We start from the raw sequence: 26,860 nt of genomic DNA, 5'->3' as shown, positions 1-26,860 counted from the left end.
AATGGTATCCCGTGTCCCTTGAGAGACAAAATTCTTCTTTGCCCTGCGGTGAGCTCCAAGGCATCCACCGGCAACATCAAGGACGGTGGTCTTGAAGGCGCTCCACAACTCTTCAGGACCCCCCAAAGCACCCAGACCCCCCCCCCCCCCCAAGTGTCCACTCAGCCTGTTCGCAAACTCCTCAGCTACTCTCTCATCCCTGAGCTTGCCAACATCCAGCCTAGGCTGGGATGGTACCATTCTCCAGGATTTAAGGTGCAGCTTTAGAGTTGCTACAACAAGCCTGTGGTCAGTATTGAGGAACTGAGCACTCCGGTAGACCCTGCAGTTCTGGATCATCCTCCAACGACAGTCAATGAGGACATGGTAAATCTCCTTTGCCACACCACCAGCGTTGGAATACCAAGTCCAGCGATGAGCTTGTGGGCGCTGAAACCATGAACCAGCCACCCTAAGTCCATGATTTCTTGCAAAGTCAAGGAACTTAGTGCTATTCTGGTTCATAGTTCCTGACCCATGGGGACCAACACACACCTCATAACCATCCCTATCAGTTCCAGTCAATGCATTGAAATCCCCCAAGACTAGAAGTGTATCTCGTCTGGGGCACTGATCAACCACAAACTCGAGCGTGGCGTAGAATGCATCCTTCTCTGTGAGATCACTCAATTCAGTCAGAGCATAAACAGAGACCAGGGAAATGACACCTAAGGAGTGACGAATCCTTAATCTCATAATACGCTCGTTGACCGGTGTTACCTCAATTATCATTGGGGTCAGCTTATTGGACACAGCTACAGCAACTCCTTGGGTATGGTAATCATCAGAGCGACCAGACCTATAGTAGGTGTAACCACCCACCATTATCTCGCCGCAATCCGGTCTCCGAACCTCAGAGAGAGCTGCAATCCCGATGTCCAAACGCTTGAGCTCAGATGATAACAGATACAGGTGATCATCCTCTCTTTGGGATAGGACATTCCAGGCACCCACCCGAAGGGACCGCCTCAGGTTAACCCAAGGAGACCGCCGTCTGGTGGACGACACCTCAGCACCACTCCGACACACTCTCCCGCAATCTGACCCAGGGATGTTACCCCGTGGTTTCCCTCCTATCATCAAAGATTGGGGGTCCCGAAGGCTTTGCCCCAATCCCGTCATCCGGTGAGCTGCCCTGCGAAGGGAAGCTGCACAGGAGGTACTCCCACGGAGTGGGTTTTCAGATTTTTTTGCGTTTTTGCGTTTTGCGGAATGAAGAGTTTTACGGTGGCCGGAGTGCAAATCCTGCCACCAACCTCCTCATCAAAAGTAACCCAACTGCAGGAGGACGTCTGCAGACACAGTTGGGCACTAGATATGGATGGCCGTTGGCTCACAAGGAGCTACTCCACCCTTTGACAGGTTTTGTTTTTAATCCTGCTGGGTGTCCATATCCAAACACCTTCCTCACCAGAAAACCTGGTGGGGGAGACGGTTTAGTCGCCGACAACCCGACCATGGAACAGATTAGTACAGGTTTACATGGTACTTGTAGCAGGTCACAGATCGAACCTGACCTGACCTGAACCTGACCTTGGTGCCCCTGCTTGCACAAAGTCCTTATCAAGATTACGTGGGGTAAGTATTGTATGAATATCATCTAGTTTTGTTTTGTTATTCATTGGTGTTCTTATTCTGGAGGCTGGTTTAAAAAATAATTAATTAATTAAAATTAAAGGAAAAATAATAATAATAATAATAATAATAATAATAACACCAGTGTCCGAAGGAAGCGGTGCAGTTTGGCATTTCCTTTTCATGATGCTCAGCAACTAGAGCTCCCCTTTGTGTCAATTCAACATCTGCACCGCTTAAAAAAAGATTTTTGACGGATGGATGTACCAAATATTGAAGCAAATTTGATGTACGGTAATTATTTTTAATGCACTAACTTTGTGCTGCTTGCAAGTGTGTTTGAGTTTGACAATCCATCATTAAAATGCACGTGAAAACAATGTAAAATTACAAGCACAATTTTGCACAATTCCAACTCTGCTGCAGAACTCCAAAACAAACAAACAAAAAAACAAGCAGTCATACACTGGTACTTACGAAATCGTCAACTTGACCTCTGACTTTGTTTAATAAAAGCTGTCTCGAGAGAAGGTAGCGACGCAAACCAGAAGTTTCTACGATGATTCTGTACCAAACCATCAAAAATCGAATGTTTGACCTCACTGTGACCTTGACCTTTGACCAAAATCTAATCAGCGCTAGCCATCCCTCTCCTGAATCACGTGGTGTAATTTAACATTGATAGCTTCTTCCGTTCTCGAGTTATAACTTTTTTTGGATGTTTGACCTCACTGTGACCTTGACCTTTGACCGATTTTGACCAAAATCTAATCAGCGCTAGCCATCACCCTCCTGAATAACGTGGTCTAATTTGACATTAGTTGCTTCTTCCGTTCTCGAGTTATCGTGCCTACAAACAAACACACAAACAGAGGACGGAAGTCATCAATATACTTACGAAATCTTTAGATTTCATAAGTAACAAATGTTACATTTATGGGGTAAAGGGCAGGAGCTCGTGATAAAGCCTTTGCACATGTGTGTTTATATAATTATTAAGACTTTACTTGTCCTTAATACAGTGTTCATAATCGGGTGAAATTATCTGACGTGGCCCAGCTAAACGGATGGGTCGAGTCATTTCAGTATAATTTGGGTAAGATCGTCTTGTACTCTCCTCCCGAGTCCAACTGGGTGAAAGGGAGGCACCCCGAGCATCCCCCAAATCGACACTGCCGGCAAGCGGCAGCACCCATCCCCCGCACACAAAGGAGAAAGAGGAGTAAGTGTCAGCCCTCTCACATCCCTCGGGTGGGGAGCAGACAATCCAGCATGGCAGCCCCTCATCAGAAGAAACAAGATGGTCGGCCATTGGCCCTGGCTGCTGTGTAAACTGTGGCATTCATTAGTTCAGTATCAGCGCTATCAATTGGCCAAGGCTCCTGCTATACATAGCCAAGGTGGGCTATTAGCCAGCTCCGGGGAGTGGGTACATTGTCAAAAAATGTTTGGGATTTTATACTGTCTTTCCTGTGCCAATTAAATTCATATAATGGATTTCTCAAAGGTTACGTGTGACACGTGACGCTGCCATCTTTCCCACAGCGATTCGGTTCAGTGACAACAAAGAAATAAATCAATTTGGATAATTCATTTGTTTGGCTATTCGCACGTGTTAGGTGCATTCAACACTAAAGGTTGGTCACACAACCACTCGGTTGCGATATAGTTTAGCCTCAAGTTGGCTATTCACACAATTATAATTCCTGGCACCCACCTTGGATCAGTTGCAGTATAGTGTGGGGATGTCCACACATTGGTATTCAAGAAAAGTCAACGAGGTACGAGATATCTTGAATAATTAGGAGGGAGGAATGTTTATCCCAGCATCATATCAAAAGGGTCCATCGATCCATCCGAGACCATACTCTGTGCAGAGCATTGGTGCTGCCTAAGCAGTCTCCTTGACTATTGAACAAAATCCTGGACAGTGCACCACTCCGACACAGGATACCAGCAAGCTGGGACTCATTTTGCCAACCTCGAAAGGATGACAGACAGAGTCCACCCCACCTTGTATAAATTCAACAGCAAAGCAGGATTTGAACTCAGGATCCTCGGATCCCAAGCCCACCACCCCAACCATTAAGCCAACACTAAGCATGCTAATAAAAGGGTCATTAACCTTGTAAATACTGATATCAATAAACTAGATTTCTTGCATTCCAATCAGCCAAAATTATACCTTTTATAAACAAAATAAAATTATCCACATGTGCTGGGCGAATACCATACCGATCAATGCAGGAGCCTCTTTCAAGAAGAGATTCAAAATGGATTTGAGGTTCTGGAGGCGTGCGTCTGCTCTCCCCAACAATGATAGTGCCAAAGGGTCTGCCACTCGGCTTGAACCATCAAACAGGGGCATGCCTGTTTGCACAAATGGCCACAAGATGACTCACAAGCACTTCATGAGAATGAAATCAAGAAAAATAAAAGAGACGATCACAACAGCAAAACACCAGATTGTAACATGCAATCTACTGTATTTTAAGTATATAAATGTGGAAGAGAGGTTGAGGCACCTGCATGTTATTATAGTACATCATCATACTTACAAAGGTTATCGATTTCCTCTTTGATCTGCACCACTTTATTCCAAGTCCATTGGAGCAAGAAGCAGAGCTTGTTTACAGAATCCAAATTACCTAAACAAGAAAATTATCCATCAGTAACATAGCACACATTTCATAGAAAAATGAGTGCAGAGAGGAAAACCATCAGCCAAATATAAATTCTGACCGTGGGGCCAAATATGGACACAAGCAAGAGAATGCCGAATAATGTGACCGATGACGTCATCAATTTTTTTTCTGTGGCCCAATTTATCCATCGATGACCCTCAAAAATTTTCATACTGATCAGATGTAGTGTTCTATATATGCAATTATGACGTCATAACGAAGGCACCGATGACATCGTTATAAAAAACCATCACTTATTCCCCATGAGGAGTACTTGCCATGTGCCAAGTTTCAAATTTTTCTTTGATGCGGTTTCAGAGATAGAGGTCCAAAGTTTTTCCAATATGGCTGCCACATCATAATTATCATTAAAACATTCTACATGAGTAGTCGCTCCAATGGTGAAAATTTTGGCTCAATCCGACAAGTGGTTGTGGAGAAAAACACTAAAGTTCTGTGTGGACAAACAAACAGACAGACAGACAGACAAACAGACAAACAGACCCAAATGCAATACCCTCTCCTTCGGCGTGGGAAACTAGAGCGAAGTTGATGGCACGCCATCACAAATCCCCACACTTACCACCGAAAGCAAAGTTGAAAGATGGCAAAAATTTTGACCAGGAATGACCCAACATCAAATCAAGTTTTTTTTTTTTAATCTTCTGTGTTAACCCCTGTTCTAATTCCCCACCTCCTGGGGCATGAACCAGGGGTCAAATACCCCCAAAAAATTGTTACACATTTCATGCGGACCCCACTGCTGATTACATATACAAAAGTTTCATTTAAAAAGTGTATAAAAAATGTGCCCGTAAGTGTTTTTTTTTATTTTTTAGAATTTGACCTTTCAACCCCACCCTCATGCCCCATGAGGCAGGGTCAAAAATGAAACTGCTCTCGCACCTTCTTCCCATGCGTTGATCATAATGACCATGTTTGGTGAATTTCTGCACAACCATTCAGGAGATAGCATGATGGAAAGACAGACAGGCCCAATTGCAATATCCCTCTGTTTATGTTTTGATTTAAAAGCATGGGGATAAATAATAATCAATCCGTCATAATGACCCAATGGTGGATGTGTGTGGAAAGAGAGAAGAAACAGCCAATTCACCCTTCAGCAATTCTTGAATGACTGATGTTGCCAACTATGTGAATGCAATCATCTTCTCAACGTAGTGCATGAGAGATGCCTACTATTGTTGCTTTGTTAGTCAGAGCATCAGTCCAGTCCAGTGCAGTCCAATCCAGTATCCATTGGGACCATACTATGTGCAGAGCAGTGGGCAGGTCATTTGGGGCCTGCATGGGGAGTGAGATGCCCCCACCCTCCATGAGTCTCGGGTAGATGGAGCTCGTTAGCCTCGTCAGGCAGTTCATCGAGGAGAAGGAAAACTCTGATTTCAAACCTACAACCCGAGGACCTCGCTGTCGCCGTCCAAGCTTGCTTGGCCATGGCAGATGAACCCGGGTTCAAAGGATGGGGCCAGTACTGCGCACACTGAACTCCCCCTTAAAACTACACTGCGCAGGCTCGAAGGAAACGTCCATGTCCGAGCCCCCCCCCCCTTCCCCTTCCCCTTCAAAGTCCTGTAGCGATGGGAAAGGGGCGAAAACGGCAGGTGGCTGATGACACTGGTAGCCGTAGTCCCAATCCTGCATGCAGGCACCTCAGGATATTGGTCGCCTGATGTTGACCTGGAGATGACATCATTACTTGGTACACCCTGAGCGACCAAGCAGCCCTTTTTAGGGACAGCACTGCTTGCTCCACATGGAGAGGGGCCTAGAAAAGGTGGCCTAACCAAAGCTCGTCTCCTTTTCACCCCAGTTGGCTAGCGACGGTCAACGGGCATCTACGAAACGTGGTCGAGCAACTTCAAAGACAGAAAGGTAGACACCCACCTCTAAGGGTGCAAAAGGACTGAAAATAGCATGCTGGAACATGAGGACCATGCTTGACACAGATGACAGCCACCGTCCGGTACACCGCTCTGCTCTAATTGCACATGAGCTGTCGTGACTCAATATCGACATCGCAGCTCTTCGCGAAGTCCGCGTCCCAAAAGTATGCAGCCTCCTTGAACACGGTGCCAGATACACCCTCTATTGGTCAGGCAAACCAGCCACAGAGAGACGCCTTTCAGGCGTTGGCTTCATGGTCAGAAACTCTATTGCTTCCAAGCTTGAAAACCTGCCAACGAGTCATTCTGACCGCATCACCTCCATGCACCTCCCTCCCAGAAACCAAAAGTACGTCATGCTGGTCAGTGTGTACCTCCGACTCTCCAAGCAGAGCCTGCAGAAAAGGACAAGTTTTACTCTGACCTCCGTAGCCTCCTTCAAAACACCCCTGCAGACAACAAAGTCAAAATATACTGTTACGGCTGTGGAAATTCGCAATACACCATAAAGGGTCCTCAGGTGAGATATATCGATAACTTCATGTGTCGTTAGCCCACACCTGTTGTTTAGAGGGAATATGTGTAATTCATCCAGACTGTGACGCTTTGAGTTAGCCATTCTTCTTTCTCTATTGTTATTTTGGACCATTAGGCTGCCAACAACTCAAACACCACCACCTTTGCCTCTTTACCTCCACAACTCAATCCCGCAAACATCGCTCCACCGCCATTCCCAAACGACACCCGCCAACCACCAAACCACCACAGCAAACCCCCCACCGCCTTCGCCTTTCTCCTTTCACAACCCTCGACCCCACCACCAGTCAACACCGAACGTCGTACTGTCCGAAGCCGTTCGGTGATTGTTGCCGAACGCGGCAATCCGCGAGTGCAATGGATGTCTTTACGGGAGAGAAATTCGGATCAGGAAGGCTTCACGCCCCTTTTCCTCCGTCGAGAGGGCGAGCGTCGGGCGGTATGGCCCCGCCTCCAAGCGCGATGGATGTGAATTCCTCTCAGGAAGGAATTTGGATCAAAAGAGGCTCACGCCCCTTTTTGTCACACCAATGGCTGAACAGAGGGTGGCGTGGCCCCGCCTCCAATCGCGTTTTGATCCTAAAATCTGCATACAGACTCCTCCCCCCGTCTATAAAAGACGCGAGTCTGTGTGGAACTGGGAGTTGTAGTGTGGTATCGTCTCGTCGTTAGAATCGAGCCACCTTCGCTCTCACAAGCGACCAAGCCAACCACCAGCCATTCCCCTCGCTCGACCCTGAGCATCAACAATTCCCCACCCCCATCCGCGCTGAGATAGTGCCGGTGGCCCCGTTCATTCCCCACCCCAACCGTGGTGCCGACCCAACCGTGCTGGCGCAGAGCACGCCGGAGAGGGCTCACCGACCACGCCAGGGGCACGGAGTCGGGGCGCAGCTGCGCAGACATTGCGGCTTGCCAGCCATCGCGTCATGAGGATGTGGGTAAGACCTTTTCGGCCTCGTGGACCTGGCGGCTCCTCCAGGTTCCGCGCACATTTGGTCCACGGACCCCGTCTACCTCCCTGCCTTTTTTGAATGAATGATGTGGCGCCGAGTCCCGACAAGTATAATTGTTTAAGTGTTGTAAATAATTATAGTCGGTAGTAGTGCTTTTGCTTTGGTTGCATTTTCCTTTTCCCGCATTGATTGCATGGCTGTACATACGTGCATGTGTGTGAAATAAAGGTGCTTGCTTGTTGAACCGTTTCCCGTTTCGTTGCGTCCTTTCCTCTGTTTGAAAGATCCATCTTGCATCACGTAAGGGATTGTTAGTGGGTTGAAACACCCAAAAAGTAGTCTGAACCGTCGAGGTCAACGATAACTCCGCTCGGTTATCCCTGCAGCACGGAATGAGCCGCTTAAGCGGTTCGTGTCCGAAGTCGACCTGCGACGAGGTACGATCGCCCGGTCGACCATTCGCGCAGGTACTTAGGTCGGTCGAATTTGGCGAGCAACCCTATCCTGCGCGGGTGGGCAATTGGCACGATCGTGGTGAGGTTAAACCCCCACCCGTGACTGGCTCCTGGCGGTAGTTCCAGGAGGGTCACGACTGAATTGTCCGTTCTGGTGGGCGACATGTCACGATTCGAGTTACGTGGCTGATCGCACGCCGGACGGGCCGAAATTCGTAACAACACCATCAGAGATGGGGAAATCCCCCACCATTGAATGAAAAAGGTCACACATATTCCAGATAATGAGGGAGGTGAATTGGAAACAAGACACCATTTGGTCATCATCTCGAAAAAGTTCCCCAGGGGGAGGAACGTAGTAACCAAGAATAATTGAAATCAGATAAGCGGTTTTCCATTTATTACAAAAAACATTTTTTTCAAGATGGACGCCCCAGTCGGCCATCTGGGATCCGGCGACACCCAAAATCAATAGGGTTCTTCCTTTTCAGGTGGTGCATGTGTGACCCAAATTTCAAATCGATATGGCGAACAGTTTATGAGCTATCACACTCACAACTATAAATGCTGACGCCCGGACGGACGGTCGGACAGCCGGACGACCGGGGTGACAACAATATCCCCCTTCCACCATGTGGTGGGGGATAAAAACTCCGAGGTGACTTCAACACCAGGGTGGGCAAAGATTCTGAAGCTTGGAAAGGAGTCCTTGGGAAACATGGTGTTGGTAACTGCAACGACAACGGGCGCTTGCTGTTGGAGTTCTATGCAGAGCAGCAACTCACAATCACAAACACCATCTTCCAGCAAAAAGACAGCCTGAAGACAACCTGGATGCATCCCCGGTCCAAACATTGGCACCTCATCGACTATGCCGTAGTGCGCCAGCGAGACTTCAAGGACGTCTTGCATACCAGAGTGATGCCCAGCGCAGAATGTCACACTGATCGCCTTGTGCGCTGCAAACTCCGACTTCACTTCAAACCCAAACCAAAGAAAGGAGGCCCCCCGAGAAGGAAGCTCCAAGTCAGCAGACTTCAGTCAGCTGAAGTGAAAGCTGACTTCCAGGCAGGCTTGGAGTCAAGGCTTCTTGACTCGAGCTGCCCCACAGACCCCTCCCCTGAAAAGCTTTGGGAACACCTGAAGATTGCCATTCTGCAGACTTCTGAAGAAGTCCTCGGGTTTGTTATAAAGAAGAACAAAGACTGGTTTGATGAAAACAACCAGGAGATCCAGGAATTGCTGGTGAAGAAGAGATCTGCTCACCAGGCCCACCTAGCTCAGCAGTCTTGTCCTGAGAAGAAAGCTCTGAGAGATCCAGAACGAGTGGTGGACCAACCTCACAGAAAGAACTCAGCTTTGTGTGGACACTGGTGACTATAGAGGGTTCTACGAAGCCCTAAAGGCAGTGTACGGCCCTACACACCAAGTCCTGTGTCCCCTGTGCATCACAGACGGCCTGGCGCTTCTCACTGACAAGGCATCCATCCTGAGCCGCTGGTCACAACACTTTCAAGCTCTCTTCAGTGCTCACCGCACTGTTCAAGATGCAGCAATTCTCTGCATCTCCCAACAGCCAGTGAAAACGGAACTGGATGAGCTACCCATATGAACGAGATCACCAAATTAATTGAACAGCTGAAGAGCGGCAAGGCAGCGGGTGTTGAAGGCATTCCACCAAAGATCTGGAAGCATGGGGGCCTAATGCTACATACCAAACAACATGAGCTCTTCATCTGCTGTTGGGAGCAGGGCAAGCTGCCACAGGATCTCCGTGACGCAGTCATCATCATCCTGTACAAAAACAAAGGGGAGAAGTCGGACTGCTCCAACTATCGGGGAATCACACTGCTGTCTATCGCAGGCAACATCCTTGCCAGACTCCTGCTCAACAGACTCATACCAGCTATTGCTGAAGACTCTCTCCCAGAGAGCCAGTGTGGTTTCAGAGCCAACAGGAGCACTACAGATATGGTGTTTGTCCTCAGACAGCCCCAGGAGAAATGCAGAGCATAACAAGGGATTGTATGCAACATTTGTCGACATGGCCAAGGCGTTTGACACGGTGAGCAGAAGCGAACTGTGGCTAATCATGGAAAGACTTGGCTGTCCCCCGAAGTTCCTCAACATGGTTATCCAGCTCCATGAAGACCAGTGTGGTCAGGTTAGATACAGCAACGAACTCTTAGAGACTTTCCCCATCATCAATGGTGTCAAGCAGGGCTGTGTCCTTGCACCTACCCTTTTCTCCATCTTCTTAAGCACGATGTTCCAGCAGGCCACAGAAGATCTTGATGATGAAGACGGCGTCTACATCCGATATCGCACTGACGGCAGCTTGTTCAACCTGAGGCGACTTCAGGCCCACACAAAGACCAAGGAGCAACTGATCCGAGAGCTTTTGTTTGCCGATGATGCTGCCCATGTTGTTCACACTGAGACAGCCCTGCAGCGCTTAACATCCTGCTTCGCAGAGGCTGCACAGCTCTTCGGACTTGAAGTCAGCCTTAAGAAAACAGAAGTCTTGCACCAACCCACACTCCAGGAAGAGTACCACCCTCCTCACATCTCCATTGGCCAGTCGGAGCTGAAGACGGTCCACCAGTTCTGCTACCTGGGGTGCACCATATCTTCAGATGCCAAGATCGATAAGGAAATCGACAACAGACTGGCGAAAGCAAGCAGTGCATTTGGAAGACTCTACAAGACAGTGTGGAACAATCGGCATCTGAAGAAGGGCATAAAGATCAACGTGTACCGTGCAGCTGTACTGACCACACTCCTGTACGGTGCCGAGTCATGGGTTACCTACCATCACCACCTACGACTCCTCGAGCGTTTCCACTTCGCTGCATCCTCAACATTCACTGGAGTGACTTCGTCACCAAAATTGAAGTCCTTGACGAGCGGAGGTTAACAACATAGAGGCCATGTTGCTGAAGACTCAGCTACGCTGGGGCAGGGCACGTTTCCAGAATGGAGGATCACCGCCTGCCCAAGATCGTGCTGTATGGAGAGCTGTCCTCTGGCCACCGTGACGTAAGCGCTCCAAAGAAACGCTACAAAGACTCCCTGAAGAAGTCCTTCAGCGTCTGCGAAATTGACCACCGCCAGTGGTTAACCCTCGCTGCCGATCGAGATGAATAGAGACGCTCAGTCTGCCAGGCAGTCTCTCTCCTTCGAGTGCTGCCGCAGAGCCAGCCTTGAAGACAAAAGAAGGAGAAAGAACCGGGATGCCTCGGCAACCATTCCAGACCAAACTTTCGTCTGCAACCGCTGTAGTCGGACCTGCCTGTCCCGTATCGGACTCACCAGCCACCAGCCACCAGCGAGCCTGCAGCCGACGTGGACCCCACCTTTCTTGATCTTCGCCGGCGAAGCAAAGCGAAGAGAGATGTGCAGAGCGTTGGTGCTGCTTAAGCAGTCTCCTTGGCTATTGGGCACAATCCTGGACAGGTCACCACTCCGACACAGGATACCAGCATGCTGGCACTCATTTTTCCACCCACCACACTCAGAAGGATGGCAGGTTGAGTCAACCCCACCTGGTATTAATTCCACAGCCAAGCAGGATTTGAACTCAAGATGCGAGGATCCCAAGCCCACCACTCCAGCCATTAAGCCAACACCAGGCATAGTCCAGTCTCCAGGATTAAAAATAAAAAATAAAAAATGCAGGATCTTATTTCGTTGAAGAAAAACAGCCTCTATTATGTAAGCCAGTACTAGAAAAATTAAAGCTGAATAATTTACCTGGTTGGCAAAGCAGGTTTAAATTTAAACTTGAATGCACTCATTGGAGTTGGTGACAAATGGCACTGTTTTCTCTGAGCAATACTGCCTCAGAGGGCAAGAGCCGATACTGTCGCATGGCTATAAGGTGAGTAAATATTGTCCAGTCCGACACCAAATTTCATTTAACATGTTTCTTTGCGAGTTCAAAGTTGAACCCGTGTGAGAAATTCACAACATGACGTTCTGTGCCAAATTTTGCAATTCTCGCGATCCTTGTTGGCAAGTTATTCTGTGAACAAACAGACAAACCCAGACGGATTCATCGCAATACTCACGCAACTGGCCGATGGCAGCACCATGAGAAATCACTGTACTTTCAGACGCCTATAAGCTTCTTCCATGTTATACTTTCACTATAGAAATCTCGGCTTGAAAACCATTCGCAATCGGTTTCTGCCAAAGGTTTACGCACCACTTGGCAGTTTTTCATGGGACTGTTCACAAGTAATAGGCTCAGTGCAATTTATGACAAGAGCGCAAGTGAGCACAATATACGCCCGAAAAAGTGACGCGCGCACCAACACACACAATTATATATTCAAACAGGTCAATTTATGAAGAACAAGAAGGTATATACAGAATTGTGCTACGACATGGAAAACAGCATCCTGGTTGCCATGGCAACAACTTTAGATGACGAACGTATGTCGCGACACACCGTCTCCAGTCTGTACCAAATATGAAACGTGAAAGATGAAAACTTTGGGAGTTAGAGTGCGGACAGGAACGGATGGACAGACGGACGGACGGATGGACGACCGGTATCACATAATATGCCCCGATATAGATATATATATATATATATATATATATATATATATATATATATATATATATATATATATATATATATATATATATATATATAGTAATATATATATAAATATATATATATATATATAGATATATATATATATAGATATATATATATATATATATATATATATATATATATATATATATAGATATATATATATATATATATCTATATATATATATATCTATATATATATATATATATATATATATATATATATATATATATATATATATATATATATATATATATATATATATATATATATATATATGGCATATAAAAAATGAATAGTCAGTCACAATGACAGGCTATGAAACAACCTCCAAACAGTTCAATTTAATTTCATCACGGCATGAAGGAAATAGAATCACCGAAAGGACTAAAGGATCGGTAAACTTGGAAGGGCATGGAAGGTGAGTACGTCTGGATGGTCATGTGATTGGACGAGAAAAACCAAGCCAAGCTCGAGGAGGGACCTTCGTATTCTTTGGAAGAGAAGAGGAAGCCATCAAATTCACAAGTTGAGAAACTGTGGAGATTAGAGTTTACAAAAGAAGTATGCAAATTTTTTCGGTGCGACTTTCAACTACAGAGTTAATGCCAATACCAAAGCTGACTTCTGATGTTTTTTTGCTTTCAAATGCAACCCCGAATATTTTTTTGCCGAATCTCCAGTGTCAATACTTTCGTCAGTATTGTAATAGCTCATTTAAAATAATAATAATAATAATTAGGGCCACCCCACAAACGTTTACATTGATGATATAATTTGAAACAGATGGCTGACAAATAGGATTCAATGTACTCACTTGAATCAATTCAGTTATCATTTAGAATATAAACTGAGTGTAGAAGTGAGTATGAGAGATACAGAGGAACAAGTGCATTCTCCAAACATTCTACAGAGCATGCTTAGCATACCTACACAGAATCAAAACCATAATTAGATATCTTCAATCACAAACTAATAACCATTGGTAAGCCAGTGATCCAATGGTTATCATATTTGTTTTTGACCACCACATGACCTTAACCTTCAACACTTAGGGATAGTGTGTACATTAAGAAAGTGTCCCCATCTCCATGCTATCCAAAAAAAACCCTCAATATCATGAAAATTGGAGGGAAACTATTCAAGTTATGATGAAAAAGGTGGGGTTTTTTTGTTAATTAGGTCACAATCTGTAAAAAAAGTAGGTCAAGGACATGAAACAAATATCAGAGGTACAACTTCAGTGACAGCACACTATTATGATGCAAGAACAACTTGGAAGGGCCAGGCGGTCTTTAGCATTTCACATTGGCAAAATCGAGTGATGACAAAAAAGGGTGGGGTGTGGTTCAGATCGCCATTTGACATTGACCTTTAACTGAGGGGTATGATGCAAATGAAGCATAAAAGTGCCTTGCTCTCGGCTATCTTGAGGGTAATTTCATTCTGCTGGACAATGTTAAAATGTCTATAATTAGGTCATGATCTTAAAAGTCGGTTAAGGTCAAAAAATGTCAACCCCATATACCTTCTATTCCCATTATTGATGCAAAATTTCATTCCCAAAGTCCCAGCTGACTGAAATAGGTTGGAAATTGGCAGAAAAAAAAACCTACGTGGTGGTTCCGTGCTCATTGGCATCTAAAACTGAGGCATTATTGTCCTCTCCCTGTCCTATCAGGGGAAGGCTTAAGGAAAGAAAGATTCATAGTGCTACTACAAACAATCTACAATGTTAAGAACTATGCCATGCAGAAATCCCACTATCAATTACAATAATTTCTATTTTTGTTTCAAAGAAAAAAATTAGTCACCTCATTGCACTTGCAGCAAGTGTTGCTGATACCATAACCCAAGATATGTTACTGCCTATGGAGCACCAACATGAATAGTGCAAAAAAAAAAAGAAGTAAAGTTCCTTACAAAATAATCATTTATATCAAATAACAGTCACTTTTCCTTCTCAACAATTGAATAAATGTAAAGAAGTGCCCCAACGAGCAAGTAATACCAAACCACAGACTGCAAAGCCAGAAATTGTATTTTTATGACTACATGAGATATAGGCTTGTGGAAGAGAGAGGTGACATTGTAAAAAGGCTCTGTCCAAATTGAAGGTGAGCAATATAACTGTGCACTGACCAGCGGCAGCCCACGCACGAACAGTCTTTGTAAACATAGTAAGATGACCACTCCTCAATACAGCCATCAGCACAGCTTCCATTTTCTCCTCCTGAATTGGGTGATTGAGACAATAGCACACCCCAAAATTGAGCAGCTGCTCAAAGCCATCACAAAAACATGAAATCTTAGCAAATGGAAGTTGTATGGAGTTAAAAAAAATAAAAAAATTATTTGTAAATGACACCATCACACAGGAGTGCACAAATATACACCGAACAAGAATGCAAGATTGTAAAGAAAGCAAACAAGAAATATTTGGTAGGAAGCAATAAAAGGCAAACGACAGCAAGTTCCGAAAGCAAGATTCAAACAAGAAAATGAGCAATCGAAGATTGTAAACCCTCGCCAGGACTTCTTTTGAGTGGTGTATTTTTATAGGTTTTCAGGTAAATCCAATATGGCTGCCAAAACATGTGACGTATGACATCATATGTGTGACTTTTGTTCCTCATAGATAGTGGTCATATGTGTAAAGTTTTGCCTCGATCTTTTCAGCCATTTCAGAGAAGATTTTTGAAGGTTTAAAAAAAACCCCAAAAAACCAATATGGCTGCCGAATGACGTCACCGATGACGCCATCAAAAAAATTTTGTGGACCATTTTATCCCTCGGTGACGCTTAAAAATTTTTATACTGATCGCATATAGCGTTCTACATATGCAATTATGACATTATAATGAAGGCAAGCACCTATGAAGTCATAAAAATACCACTCATTCCCCATGAGGTGTGCTTGCTATGTACCCCTTGTACACCCATAGCTTGGCGAACATTTGTCTAAAGTTAACCCTCAATTTGTCCAGCCGTTCTGGAGAAGATTTTGATAGGTTTTAGGGTAAATCCAATAAGGCTGCCAAACCATGTGACCAATGACATCATATGTGTGAACCTTCTGTTCCTCATGGACAAGCGATCATGTGTGTAAAGTTTTGCCTCAATCTGTTCAGCCACTTCAAGGAAGAAGATTTTTGAAGTTTTTGTTTGTTAACAATGTGGCTGCCAAATCACGTGACCGATGACGTCATGAATTTTTTTTTCTGTGGACCATTTTATCCCGAGATGACCCTCAAAAATTTTCATTCCAATCATTTGTAGCGTTCTACGTATGCAATTATTACGACATCATAACGAGGACACATACGACGTCATAAAAAAAAAAAAATCACACTCATTCCCCATGAGGAGTAAATGATGTGTGCCAAGTTTCATTTTTTTTTTCCTTCGTGTGGTTTCAGAGATAGAGGTCCAAAGTTTTTCCGTTTTTCGAATATGGCTGCCACACCAAGTGACCTATGATGTCATAATTATCAATGAAACATTCTACATTAGTCGCACCAATGGTGAAAATTTAGTCTCAATCTGACAAGCGGTTGCGGAGAAAAACACGAAAGTTCTGAGCGGACAAACAGACAGACAGACCCAAACAAACAGACCCAGACCTCTCCAAATCCTTCGGCAAGGGTAACGAGAATGGCACTTGGTAGAACGCATACCTCCACCAGGATGAACAGTTTACATTTTGTATCCCACCGATAGGCCAGATGAGCATCCAAACCATTCGTCCTTGTCACACACCCAAATCTGATCGACTTGTTCTTATCACCTACCCAACTCATCCACAAAGTTTTGTCATAATTCGTCCACACGTTTTGAAATATCGTTTTTTGCTTTTTTATAGTTTTTGGCCTCATCTCCCAATGGTGAAGAATCACTTTTAAAATTCTGGCATTCAGATCCAGATCATCATCAAAATCCCGGTGTTGGCTTAGCAGTTAGGGCGGTGGCTTGGGATTCTAGGGTCCTGAGTTCAATCCCCGTTCACCGCTGAATTAACACCAGGGGGTTGACTCAGCCTGTCATCCTTCCAAGGTCAGTGAAATGAGTACCAGTGTTGCAGCAACCACGAAGGGAAGGATATCTACGGATTGATTAAATCTGGTATTGATATGGTGCAGGCATGATGGGCCGAATGGCATCCTCCTGTGCCTTAATTCCTTGTAAAAATCGAATCAATTCATCCTTATCACACCTCAAAACCTGTCCACCAAATTTTGTCTGAATCTATCAATAACATTTCAGATATCCTGCTCACAGTTTAACAAAGACAGACAGACAGACAGACAGACAGACAAACAGAGGTGACAACGTAACCTGTCCACCTTTGGTGGTGGAGGTAAAAATAGAAATAAAATAAATTAAATAAAACCCTGCAGTGCCAACTGACCCAGGAGAGGTGTGATGGACTGATGTCTGCAAAGTGTGAGGACAGCAGGCCAGCAGTAGCACATCGATCATAGGCCACGCACAAACTATCAGCACTGAGAGGTGCTGCACAAGATAACGAGTTCAACACCTTGAGGAAGGAACAGCTCACTTTAGACTTATGAACATCTTTGCAAGATGATAAACTTAAGTTCCAAAATTTTTTAAAATATATAATAATAGTAAAACTAAATTGTCAACAATATTTGGTGAATATGTAAACAACCAACAAATGTCTACGTTGAATTGTATTAATTAGTACAACCTAATACTCACTTCATGTTGTAATCCTGGACAAGTCAAGTGAATAACTCCTCCATCCAAAAGGCAGGTTATATCTGAAAAAAGAAAAGAAACTCAAGGTAAGTGAATGTTCCAAAAATTAAAAATGGTACAAAGAAAAGCCAAATTGTAAGAAGGTAAAATAAATATCGCCTCGTCTGAAAATTCTCACCAGCCAATTACAATTTCAGGCGGTGCACACTTGCATCGTCTGATCATGCAACCAAAGAATAATGAAATGGAAAAACTTACAAAAAAGAGAATGACAAATTTTTTCCACCTTAAACCTTTTTATTAATAGTTTAAAAAAAAACAATAAAAAAAAACAATTAAAATAAATTAAAAATTAAACCTTTCTATAAATACTGTTAAAAAATATATTAAAATAAAATAAAATCAATTAAAAATTAAACCTTTTATAAATACTGTTAAAAATATATATTAAAATAAATAGAATAAAATAAAATCAATTAAAAACACGAGCTCACGTGAGCACAATATACGCCCGAACAAGAAGGAATATACAGAATTGTGCTACTACATGGAAAACAGCATCCTGGTTGCCATGGCAACCACTTTAGATGATGAACATACGTCGCAACACACCTTCTCCACAGTCTGAACCTATGTACCAAATCTGAAACGTGAAAGTTGAAAACTTTGGGAGTTAGAGTGTAAACAGGAACGGACAGACAGACAGACGGAATTACATAATACGCCCCGATATATATATATATATATATATATATATATATATATATATATATATATATATATATATATATATATATATATATATATATATATATATATATATATATATATAGGGCGTATAAAAATAGAGAAATACCAGGAAAATTCACCAAAGTTAAATTTGCTGCTTAATATGTGACTTTCAAAATTTCAATCTGCCCCAGAATGCTTGGTGCACATGCGCAGAAACCCCAGGAAAGTTGCATGTTCAGGGCGAAAGAAAGTACATCATGTGGGGGAGGTAAGGATTGTCATCTATAAAAGGCTCACAAAGCTCCAAAAGAAGTCGAAAATACTTGGAAAAGTACATGAGATAAAGGGTTGTGCCTCAGCACAACGAAAGATTTGGACAACTTTCTCAGCTCATAGAACAGACAGCTGCTTGTACTACAAACTCCCAACCATGTGGGCTGGTGCAAGGCCCGAATGGACAGGTGTGTGCAACACAAACCCACGATGGATCGCTACCAGCAAATGGACTGTTTATCTGGATTAGGTGCTTCTGAACACCCATGGGAAGGACATATCTGGGGCTTGTGAATGTCTGGAAAAAGTTTCAAATTATGTTATTTACTATTAATCATGTTGGAAGGGTGGGAGGGAGGGAGCCATCAGAGGTGTTTAAACATATTGTTTGTTTGGCTCCAGAGCCATGAGAAATTAGACAAAATTTTTGCACCTATTGAAGAAAGGAGAAGCATCCGTTCATGATAATATATATATATATATATATATATATATACATATATATATATATATATACATACATATATACATACATATACACTCCTCCCATGCTCGAGCTGAAGAAAGCTGCATAAAGCAACCATGAAAGGCCACACAAGGTAAGCCCTTTGCCGTTTCAACCCTTCCCAGAGTTCCTCCACAGCTGTAAAGACATTCACAAATGGTACATACAGTGGGGAGAACAAGTATTTGATACACTGCCAATTTTGCAGGTTTTCCCACTTACAAAGCACGTAGAGGTCTGTAATTTTTATCAGAGGTACACTTCAACTGTGAAAGACGGAATCTAAAACAAAAATCCTGAAAACCACATTGTATGATTTTAAATAATTAATTTGCATTTTATTGCATGAAATAAGTATTTGATCACCTACCAACCAGTAAAAATTCCAGTTCTCACAGAGCTGTTAGCTTTGTCTTTAAGAAGCCCTCCCATTCTCCTCTCATTACCTGTCTTAACTAGTTATCTGCATAAAAGACAGCTGTCCACACTCAATCAATCAGACTCCAACCTCTCCACAATGGGCAAGACCAGAGCGCTGTCTAAGGAGATCATGGACAAAATTGTAGACTTGCACAAGGCTGGCATGGGCTACAGGACAATAGGCAAGCAGCTTGGTGAGAAGGCAACAACTGTTGGCACAATTATTAGAAAATGGAAGAAGTTCAAGATAACAGTCAATCTCCCTCGGTCTGGGGCTCCATGCAAGATCTCACCTCGTGGAGCCTCAATGATCATGAGAAAGGTGAGTGATCAGCCCAGAACTACACGGCAGGATCTGGTCAATGACCTGAAGAGAGCTGGGACCACAGTATCAAAGAAAACCATAAGTAACACACTTCGCCATCATGGATTAAAATCCTGCAACGCAAGCAAGGTCCCTCTGCTCAAGCCAGCGCATGTCCAGGCCCATCTGAAGTTTGCCAATGACCATCTGGATGATCCAGAATGAGAGAAGGTCATGTGGTCTGACGAGACCAAAATAGAGCTTTTTGGTTTAAACTCCACCGCCGTGTTTGGAGGAAGAAGAAGGATGAGTGCAACCCCAAGAACACCATCCCAACCGTGAAGCATGGAGGTGGAAACATCATTCTTTGGGGATGCTTTTCTGCAAAGGGGAGAGGACGACTGCACCGTCTTGAGGGGAGGATGGATGGGGCCATGTATCGCGAGATCTTGGCCAACAACCTCCTTCCCTCAACAAGAGCATTGAAGATGGGGCGTGGCTGGGTCTTCCAGCATGACAACGACCCGAAACACACAGCCAGGGCAACTAAGGAGTGGCTCCGTAAGAAGCATCTCAAGGTCCTGGAGTGGCCTAGCCAGTCTTCAGACCTGAACGCAATTGAAAATCTTTGGAGGGAGCTGAAAGTCTGTGTTGCCCAGCGACAGCCCCGAAACCTGAAGGATCTGGAGAAGATCTGTATGGAGGAGTGGGCCAAAATCCCTGCTGCAGTCTGTGCAAACCTGGTTAAGAACTACAGGAAACGTCTGATCTCTGTAATTGCAAACAAAGGTTTCTGTACCAAATATTAAGTTGTGTTTTTCTGATGTATCAAATACTTATTTCATGCAATAAAATGCAAATTAATGATTTAAAAATCATACAATGTGATTTTCACGATTTTTGTTTTAGATTCAGTCTTTCACAGTTGAAGTGTACCTACAATAAAAAAAATTACAGACCTCTATGTGCTTTGTAAGTGGGAAAACCTGCAAAATTGGCAGTGTATCAAATACTTGTTCTCCCCACTGTACATGAGAATCCCAATTCTACACACACCCCCTACACATTGGATTTACTCGCCAATCACACCACATGCCTTTCGGCTGAATGGCTTCCATTAGCGGGAACAATTGTCTGGGTGGCAGACAAACGGTTGTTCTTTGTGGATTATGTGGTTTTACCGTGCAAGACATAATCCATGGCGATTCTCCCCACAACAGCCAGGAGGTGCGGTTGAGATATACATCAACTGTGGCAAAAGGGCTTGTATTAACAGCAAATGGTATGAACTCGATACCTCTCATCCACAGATATTTCTTGTATTCTTATATTTTCGTGGGTCCAATTTCCATTCAGGAACAGAAAAATTGTGGTTATCCATTTTGAAATTTCCACCCTTTCGTCTATATGCTGTAAATTGTTTAAAAGATAAATTTAATTACAGATTTCATGCAAGCAACGGCAGATTAAAAGTGCCCGGCGAGCCAAACCGAGCGACTGAAAACATATATTCAGCGTATGCACAAAAGTTATCGTTTAGCATTCATACATCATTTCGAAAGTTGAATACTGGGCACAGTTTTGATAAAACAAATGAAGTTAAAAATTTTAGAATGATCAGATTTTTGTTTTGTTTTTAACTTTTCTATTCCCCCCCCCCCCCACTAAAAACTTTTTCTTCAACTTGAAATGTGTTTTACAAGCAAAGGAAAACAAAAGGAAAGGGCTTGTCCATTAACAAACATGAAGATGATCGAGAATGAAAAGAAATGTACAAAAGAAAGCTCAATAAAGGCTAAATGATATCTTTATGATAAATTTAAATCACCAAAGCTGAAAGAGGAAGGACAGAAGAAAGCCTCTGGCGGTGGGTAGATGGTGGGTGTGCCATGCGTCAGACTGTGTTCATGCACAATCGTATCCAAAACATATTGAGATGGAGCTTCAGCCAAGAGCGAATTCAGGGACCACACAGCAAAATAAGAATTAAGTTCCTTGCGGCTGTGGACAAACAAACAAACAAAAATTACAGAGGATAATTGCATTTAAAAAAATTACAAGAGAAAAGAAAATATGCAAACTAGATGAATGCAAGAACAAAAATAGGTTGATTTATTCTGAAACCACCACAGATCTGCAACTCGATTGAAAACAATTGCCGCAGCAAGAGCGAGCGATACCTCAGATGAGTGGGCATCTGGGCGTGATACCATCGGTTGATATCAAACAGGCCCAGGGTAATCGTCGGTTGAGAAGTGTGGTTTTTCGCAGTCTCCCAGACAAATATCACCACACTCGTGTTTGGCGATGCTGTTGGTTTTAGAAAAGTGGAATATAGCTGATGTAAAACAAAAACACAGTGGTAGCAATGCAAAAATTAAAAAGTTAAAAATTAAAAATAAAAGACCATAAGCAGAATAGCAGGCCAGTTGCAAACGAAAAATAAATAAATTAATCCTGGTAAAAGAAGAAAGGATGGCAATAGAAAAAGCCCGACAAATTGTATCTGTGGAAGAAATAGGATGCAACTTCGGGCAGAAAAATAAGGGACAGAGATTGAAAAGTTGATTTTTATTCATTTTGAAGCATAACAAAGTAGTCGCATTTTCGGATGTCCGCAAACCTTTCACCTGTTACATTTAAAGCATCAGGGCTTTTGAGTGAAAGTAATATATTGCACCGAGTGGAAGTCAAACCCAGAAGAACATGGTCATTTGGCACGTGACATCTTTACGATGCAAAGAGTAATTAAGCATGCAGTGGGTTCACAGATTCACCACACAAAAGTGAGATACCACTGACTGTACTGAAAGCATCATTAATTAAAGGTTTCAAAAGCTGATGCACCAATCCACTGATTCTCAGACTTACATGATGATGATATCGTCGACTTGGCAAGACAAATATAGTGTGTGGACCATTTGCCTTGATTATTACCTCTGCCACCGAAGGTGGAAGGAGGTTATGTTTTCACACCTGTGTCTGTTATTTGCAAAATCGAAGATTTTCAAAGTATATTGGTTCATCAAATCTGTCTGTCTGTCTGTCTGTCTGTCGCCAACAGGTCACAATTTTAAACCGATCTTCACAAAACTTCACCATGTGGTAGAGTTTGTCATAGGCAAGAAGCTTATTGTTTTTGAGGTCAAAAGGTCAATAAATTTGTCAAATTTCTAAAATCCTCAAATTTTCATTCGATTGACTAGAAATTTTAACAGGATTTTCATCTTACCTTACTGAATTCAACCACCAATTATTTTTGAGGCTTTTTCTCCTTCTTCATTTAGTATTTGATAGGCATCAATCTTTTGACCATGGAACTCCATAAAATAATGAAGAACAACATGGCTAAAACCAAAATGGCCACTCAAGCGCCACCTTCAACTTGGCAAAGAAAATCAATCCCTTTGATAGTACAAAATTATCATCATTATTATTGGCCAACCTGATATGTAAAACAACAACAACAACAACAAACGTTTTACAACTGTTCTCCCATTTATTTCAGGGGTTGTTTAAATCATGGCATTCCTCCAAACATATCTAACCAATGCATCAGTGTTGTGCAAACCCAAACATTCCATATCTTCTTCAATGTGTGTGCCGTCCCTTGGATGGACGTTAAACGGACGTCCCGTCTGCCAGTATTTGCTGGTGGACGTTAGGGATCCCACAGTGTCCTTCGCGAAGAGTAAGCGGGCCATTGCCGGCACCACGGACAAATGACAAATTCCTGCCCTAACCACAAGAGGACATTGCAGCAGCGACACAGCCATGCCCTCAGCCAATGATGCTATCCCACAGCCTTGTGCTGCAAATGAATGAAGAAGGCATGAGTTGCATTCTGAGAGCCTTTCTCTATCTTGACAATGAAAACATGATGGTTTCCTTTTATTTGTGAAATACTCCTCTGAGTATCGCTTCAAAATATAAAATCACCCCTGTTGTTCATCTTTCTGGCATAAAACTAGACTGGTTGTTGCTGATATTTAAATTTCTGAGTCTTCCTTCAACTGCCTTTTCAAAAACCTTCAATGCCACTGCTCAATCAGTTTCACTCCTTTGTAAGAGGAACACAATAAAGAGACCCCCTTCTCTTGAACAAGGGCACAATAGTACTATCTGCCCATTCTTCTGGGGTCACTCCATCAATTCTGTGGAACCAATTCTACACAACTTCGTCATCCACTTGATTCTTATATCTGCAGCTACCTCTAAATTTGATCAAGAATATAGTTGGACCCATTGCCTTGACTTTCGATAATTTTGTCATCGATGATTCAGCTTCCTCTTCAAATATATCTTCTTCTGGACCTTCAACTTCATAACAATACATGTCATTCTCATATTCCTTTGAAACATTCAAAAGCTTTTCAAAGTAAGATTTCCATTCCTTATTGATATCTTCTTCTTCTTTTTTAAACTAGACGTCTGTTTATTTTTCAAAACAACTTCCACATTTCTTCAATCCTTTACCATCTGCCTGGCTATTTTGACATTTTTATTCTTGCCTTCTTGCATGCTTAAGCTTTTCCCCCAAAACTCATACAATATTCCTTACTATCACTATTTCCTTCTTCAAACGTTTACAATTTTGTTTACCCTCAGGATCTTTACTCTTTTGCCATTTTATGTAGGCTCCTTTCTTCTGTTTGACCACTTCTTGGACTCGAATATTCCACAATCATGTTTCTTGTTCCTTTTGAAACATTCCATTGGTTATTCCATAAATACTGCTGATGGTCTTCATCCAAGCGTTTGTCATTTTAGTTCACATCCCAGACACCTCAATAAGTTTTACCTCACTACAACTACTAAAGTTACGATCGCATAACCAACTACAAAACATACCGCAGCAATACTACAACATTTAAACGACGAGAAACTCCCACTCCTTTTGGGAGCATTGGCAAGTCGTCTCCCCGTGAAGGGAGAGAGGTTACCCTGGATACAACCAAAACATATGCAAAATTTGGTGGGGATTGGCTGGTTTTTTGTTTCTCAACAATTTTCAGATGGACGTACGTACGCACATCGCACGCACGCACCATTGCCCTATACAGTACCAGCAGGGGTACCCGATGTTGCCCTGTGCTGTTCTAACCCTGTTGGAATTTTGAATAAATCAAATTTTATTTTTCTTCTATTTTTTTGTGGAGACCTAAAACACTTCCCTATACCCACGAAGGAATGGGGTTTGGGGATCATTTACTATTTCCTTTCATGTAGCTACAAAGGCTTAGGCACTGTCGAGCTGTTAAAAAAAATGTTTTGGCCCAAAACACTCCGCAGCACTCACTGATGAACCTCAAAGTTTAATGAAGATCCGATTGGCCATCTCTGAGAAAGAAAAATGACGACACACAGAGACAGACATCTCTTATACTCATAGTATTTTATAGATACTCGAGTACGACGACTGGAATGCTCTTGGCTGGATTATTCTTTCAATTCAAAAACCATCACGCGACTGCATCCGACATATGGCAAAGTATATAAAGAGGAAAAATTTTCTATGAATGTTCGATGGATAAAAACAAGTGTAAACTGCAGGAGCCTAAAAACCAAAAGGAATACAAAACAATATTGCACATGTAACGAGGCTTACATTCTTCGCGCAACGAAGCATCACTAAACCCGTGCCGGTAACGTTCCACCACATGGCAGCCGAGCAAAGAACACACTGCATGCTTTCCCTGCTCAGCACTCACTTCTGCTGAAAGAATCTGGGTGTAACGTTGCTTGCAGATATTGAGACCCTGCATCAGAAAAGTGACATGCCAAAATTACGATGGAGAACAAAAATGGAACTTGGTACTCGCAAAAAGGCGTGAAGACACCAACCAGAGCAACAATAAAATCCATTGTGTGCATCAGAACAGCATGCATTTCACAACATTAGAAGCATTCGCATCAATAAGAATTAAATTTCACAATCAAGAAAAACAACATGAATGCAAACAAAATGTTCATTTGGATTTTTAGGATGGAGGAACTATCCTCCCACACCTAACTACTTTCACACATACTGGAACAGGATATATGTATTAGCACTTAATATACATTTTGCATGTGGTTTCTGTCTGTCTCCAAAAACATGCTTCCCTGGCGGCCTTCAGGGGATCCACACCAAGGTACCACCATGTTTGACAGCTGAATCAGGCACATTAGTCTGGCTGAGAGTCGACCATCAGTTCCACTGACTCCTCCATCTCTGGACATAGACTTGGACTAATTTCTCAACTTAAATACTCTCTCCTAAATCGGCTCGTACCTCCCTGTCTCAAACTACCCTGCCACCAAAAACAAGAAATGGTCGATTTATCTGCCGTGAAAAACAAAAAGGTCTTTCGCTTCGACGGAGGGTAAAGCCAGAAACGTCAGCAACTTTTCATCTTTCAAGGCCATTTTCTTCTTGTTTTTATTCTATGCCACCCATGCAGACCACTAGTTTTGTGCTAAAATCTCGTCACTGATCAAACGATTCATGCATTGAGGCAATGCCAGAAAGCAGCTTTTCTTTTCCTCCTCGAAGCCAAGCCCACTGAAGGGAACCTTCTATTTTTCCACAAGGCATGTAAAAATGGTTTCTGACCCCAGACACAACATAATTGAGCATCAAGCCCACTTTGAGGTCCCAGCTCACAGGTCGTTCACCATACACAAAAGTGAGGTGACAACTGGTTACGTCTGTCGATGGAACATGCCCCTCTGCTGTTCCTTTGCTCGTGAAGGATAGGACAGTGATGGACAATGTTCAGAACAAGGCTGATTGCCTTAATTCTGTCATTGAAGAAAAGGCCAACGTCTCCGATTCCTCGATTCCAAAACCTGTCCGACACTTCTTCATCAGACAATGAAAACATCTGGCAGTGAGTGAACTCCCCTGATGCAAAGATAGAGAACCTCCTAACCTCTTTTGACTCCTTCACTGTTGTATATGTGCCCTCGTTCTCAAAAACTGGATCTGCCTTTTCGACTCCTGCTTCTTGCTCTTCTACAAGTCATTTTCTGAGGGCCACCTGTATTGGCCATAGCTGTATTGAAAATGGTCCCCATTATCCCAATTCAGAAGAATGCATTGTTCACACAGCCATGCAAGACCAAATTTCCAGGAGTTTTCCAGGACTTTTAATACAAATGT

General features: G+C 43.1%; 1 protein-coding gene across 4 annotated transcripts in view; it reads right to left on the bottom strand.

Moving 5' to 3' along the window:
• Nucleotides 1-26,860, bottom strand: part of AHCTF1 (AT-hook containing transcription factor 1) — a 160,212-nt gene that overhangs the window by 98,674 nt on the left and 34,678 nt on the right. For all 4 annotated transcript variants that reach the window (XM_085896115.1, XM_085896119.1, XM_085896116.1 and 1 more), the window contains exons 8-15: nucleotides 25,325-25,475; nucleotides 21,897-22,026; nucleotides 21,545-21,717; nucleotides 17,483-17,544; nucleotides 17,169-17,297; nucleotides 14,903-14,993; nucleotides 4,173-4,262; nucleotides 3,850-3,984 (exon numbers count right to left, since the gene is read on the bottom strand). In XM_085896115.1, coding sequence (XP_085752241.1) covers nucleotides 3,850-3,984; nucleotides 4,173-4,262; nucleotides 14,903-14,993; nucleotides 17,169-17,297; nucleotides 17,483-17,544; nucleotides 21,545-21,717; nucleotides 21,897-22,026; nucleotides 25,325-25,475 — 961 coding nt within the window. The remainder of the gene's footprint in view (nucleotides 1-3,849; nucleotides 3,985-4,172; nucleotides 4,263-14,902; nucleotides 14,994-17,168; nucleotides 17,298-17,482; nucleotides 17,545-21,544; nucleotides 21,718-21,896; nucleotides 22,027-25,324; nucleotides 25,476-26,860) is intronic.

Source organism: Eptatretus burgeri, chromosome 9 (assembly GCF_056783735.1).
Source record: "Eptatretus burgeri isolate ZD-2024b chromosome 9, Ebu_testis_v1, whole genome shotgun sequence".
NCBI classification, from domain to species: Eukaryota; Metazoa; Chordata; class Myxini; order Myxiniformes; family Myxinidae; genus Eptatretus; species Eptatretus burgeri.
The sequence above is the reverse complement of the archived record's forward strand: the minus strand, read 5'-3'. Positions and strand labels throughout refer to the sequence as shown.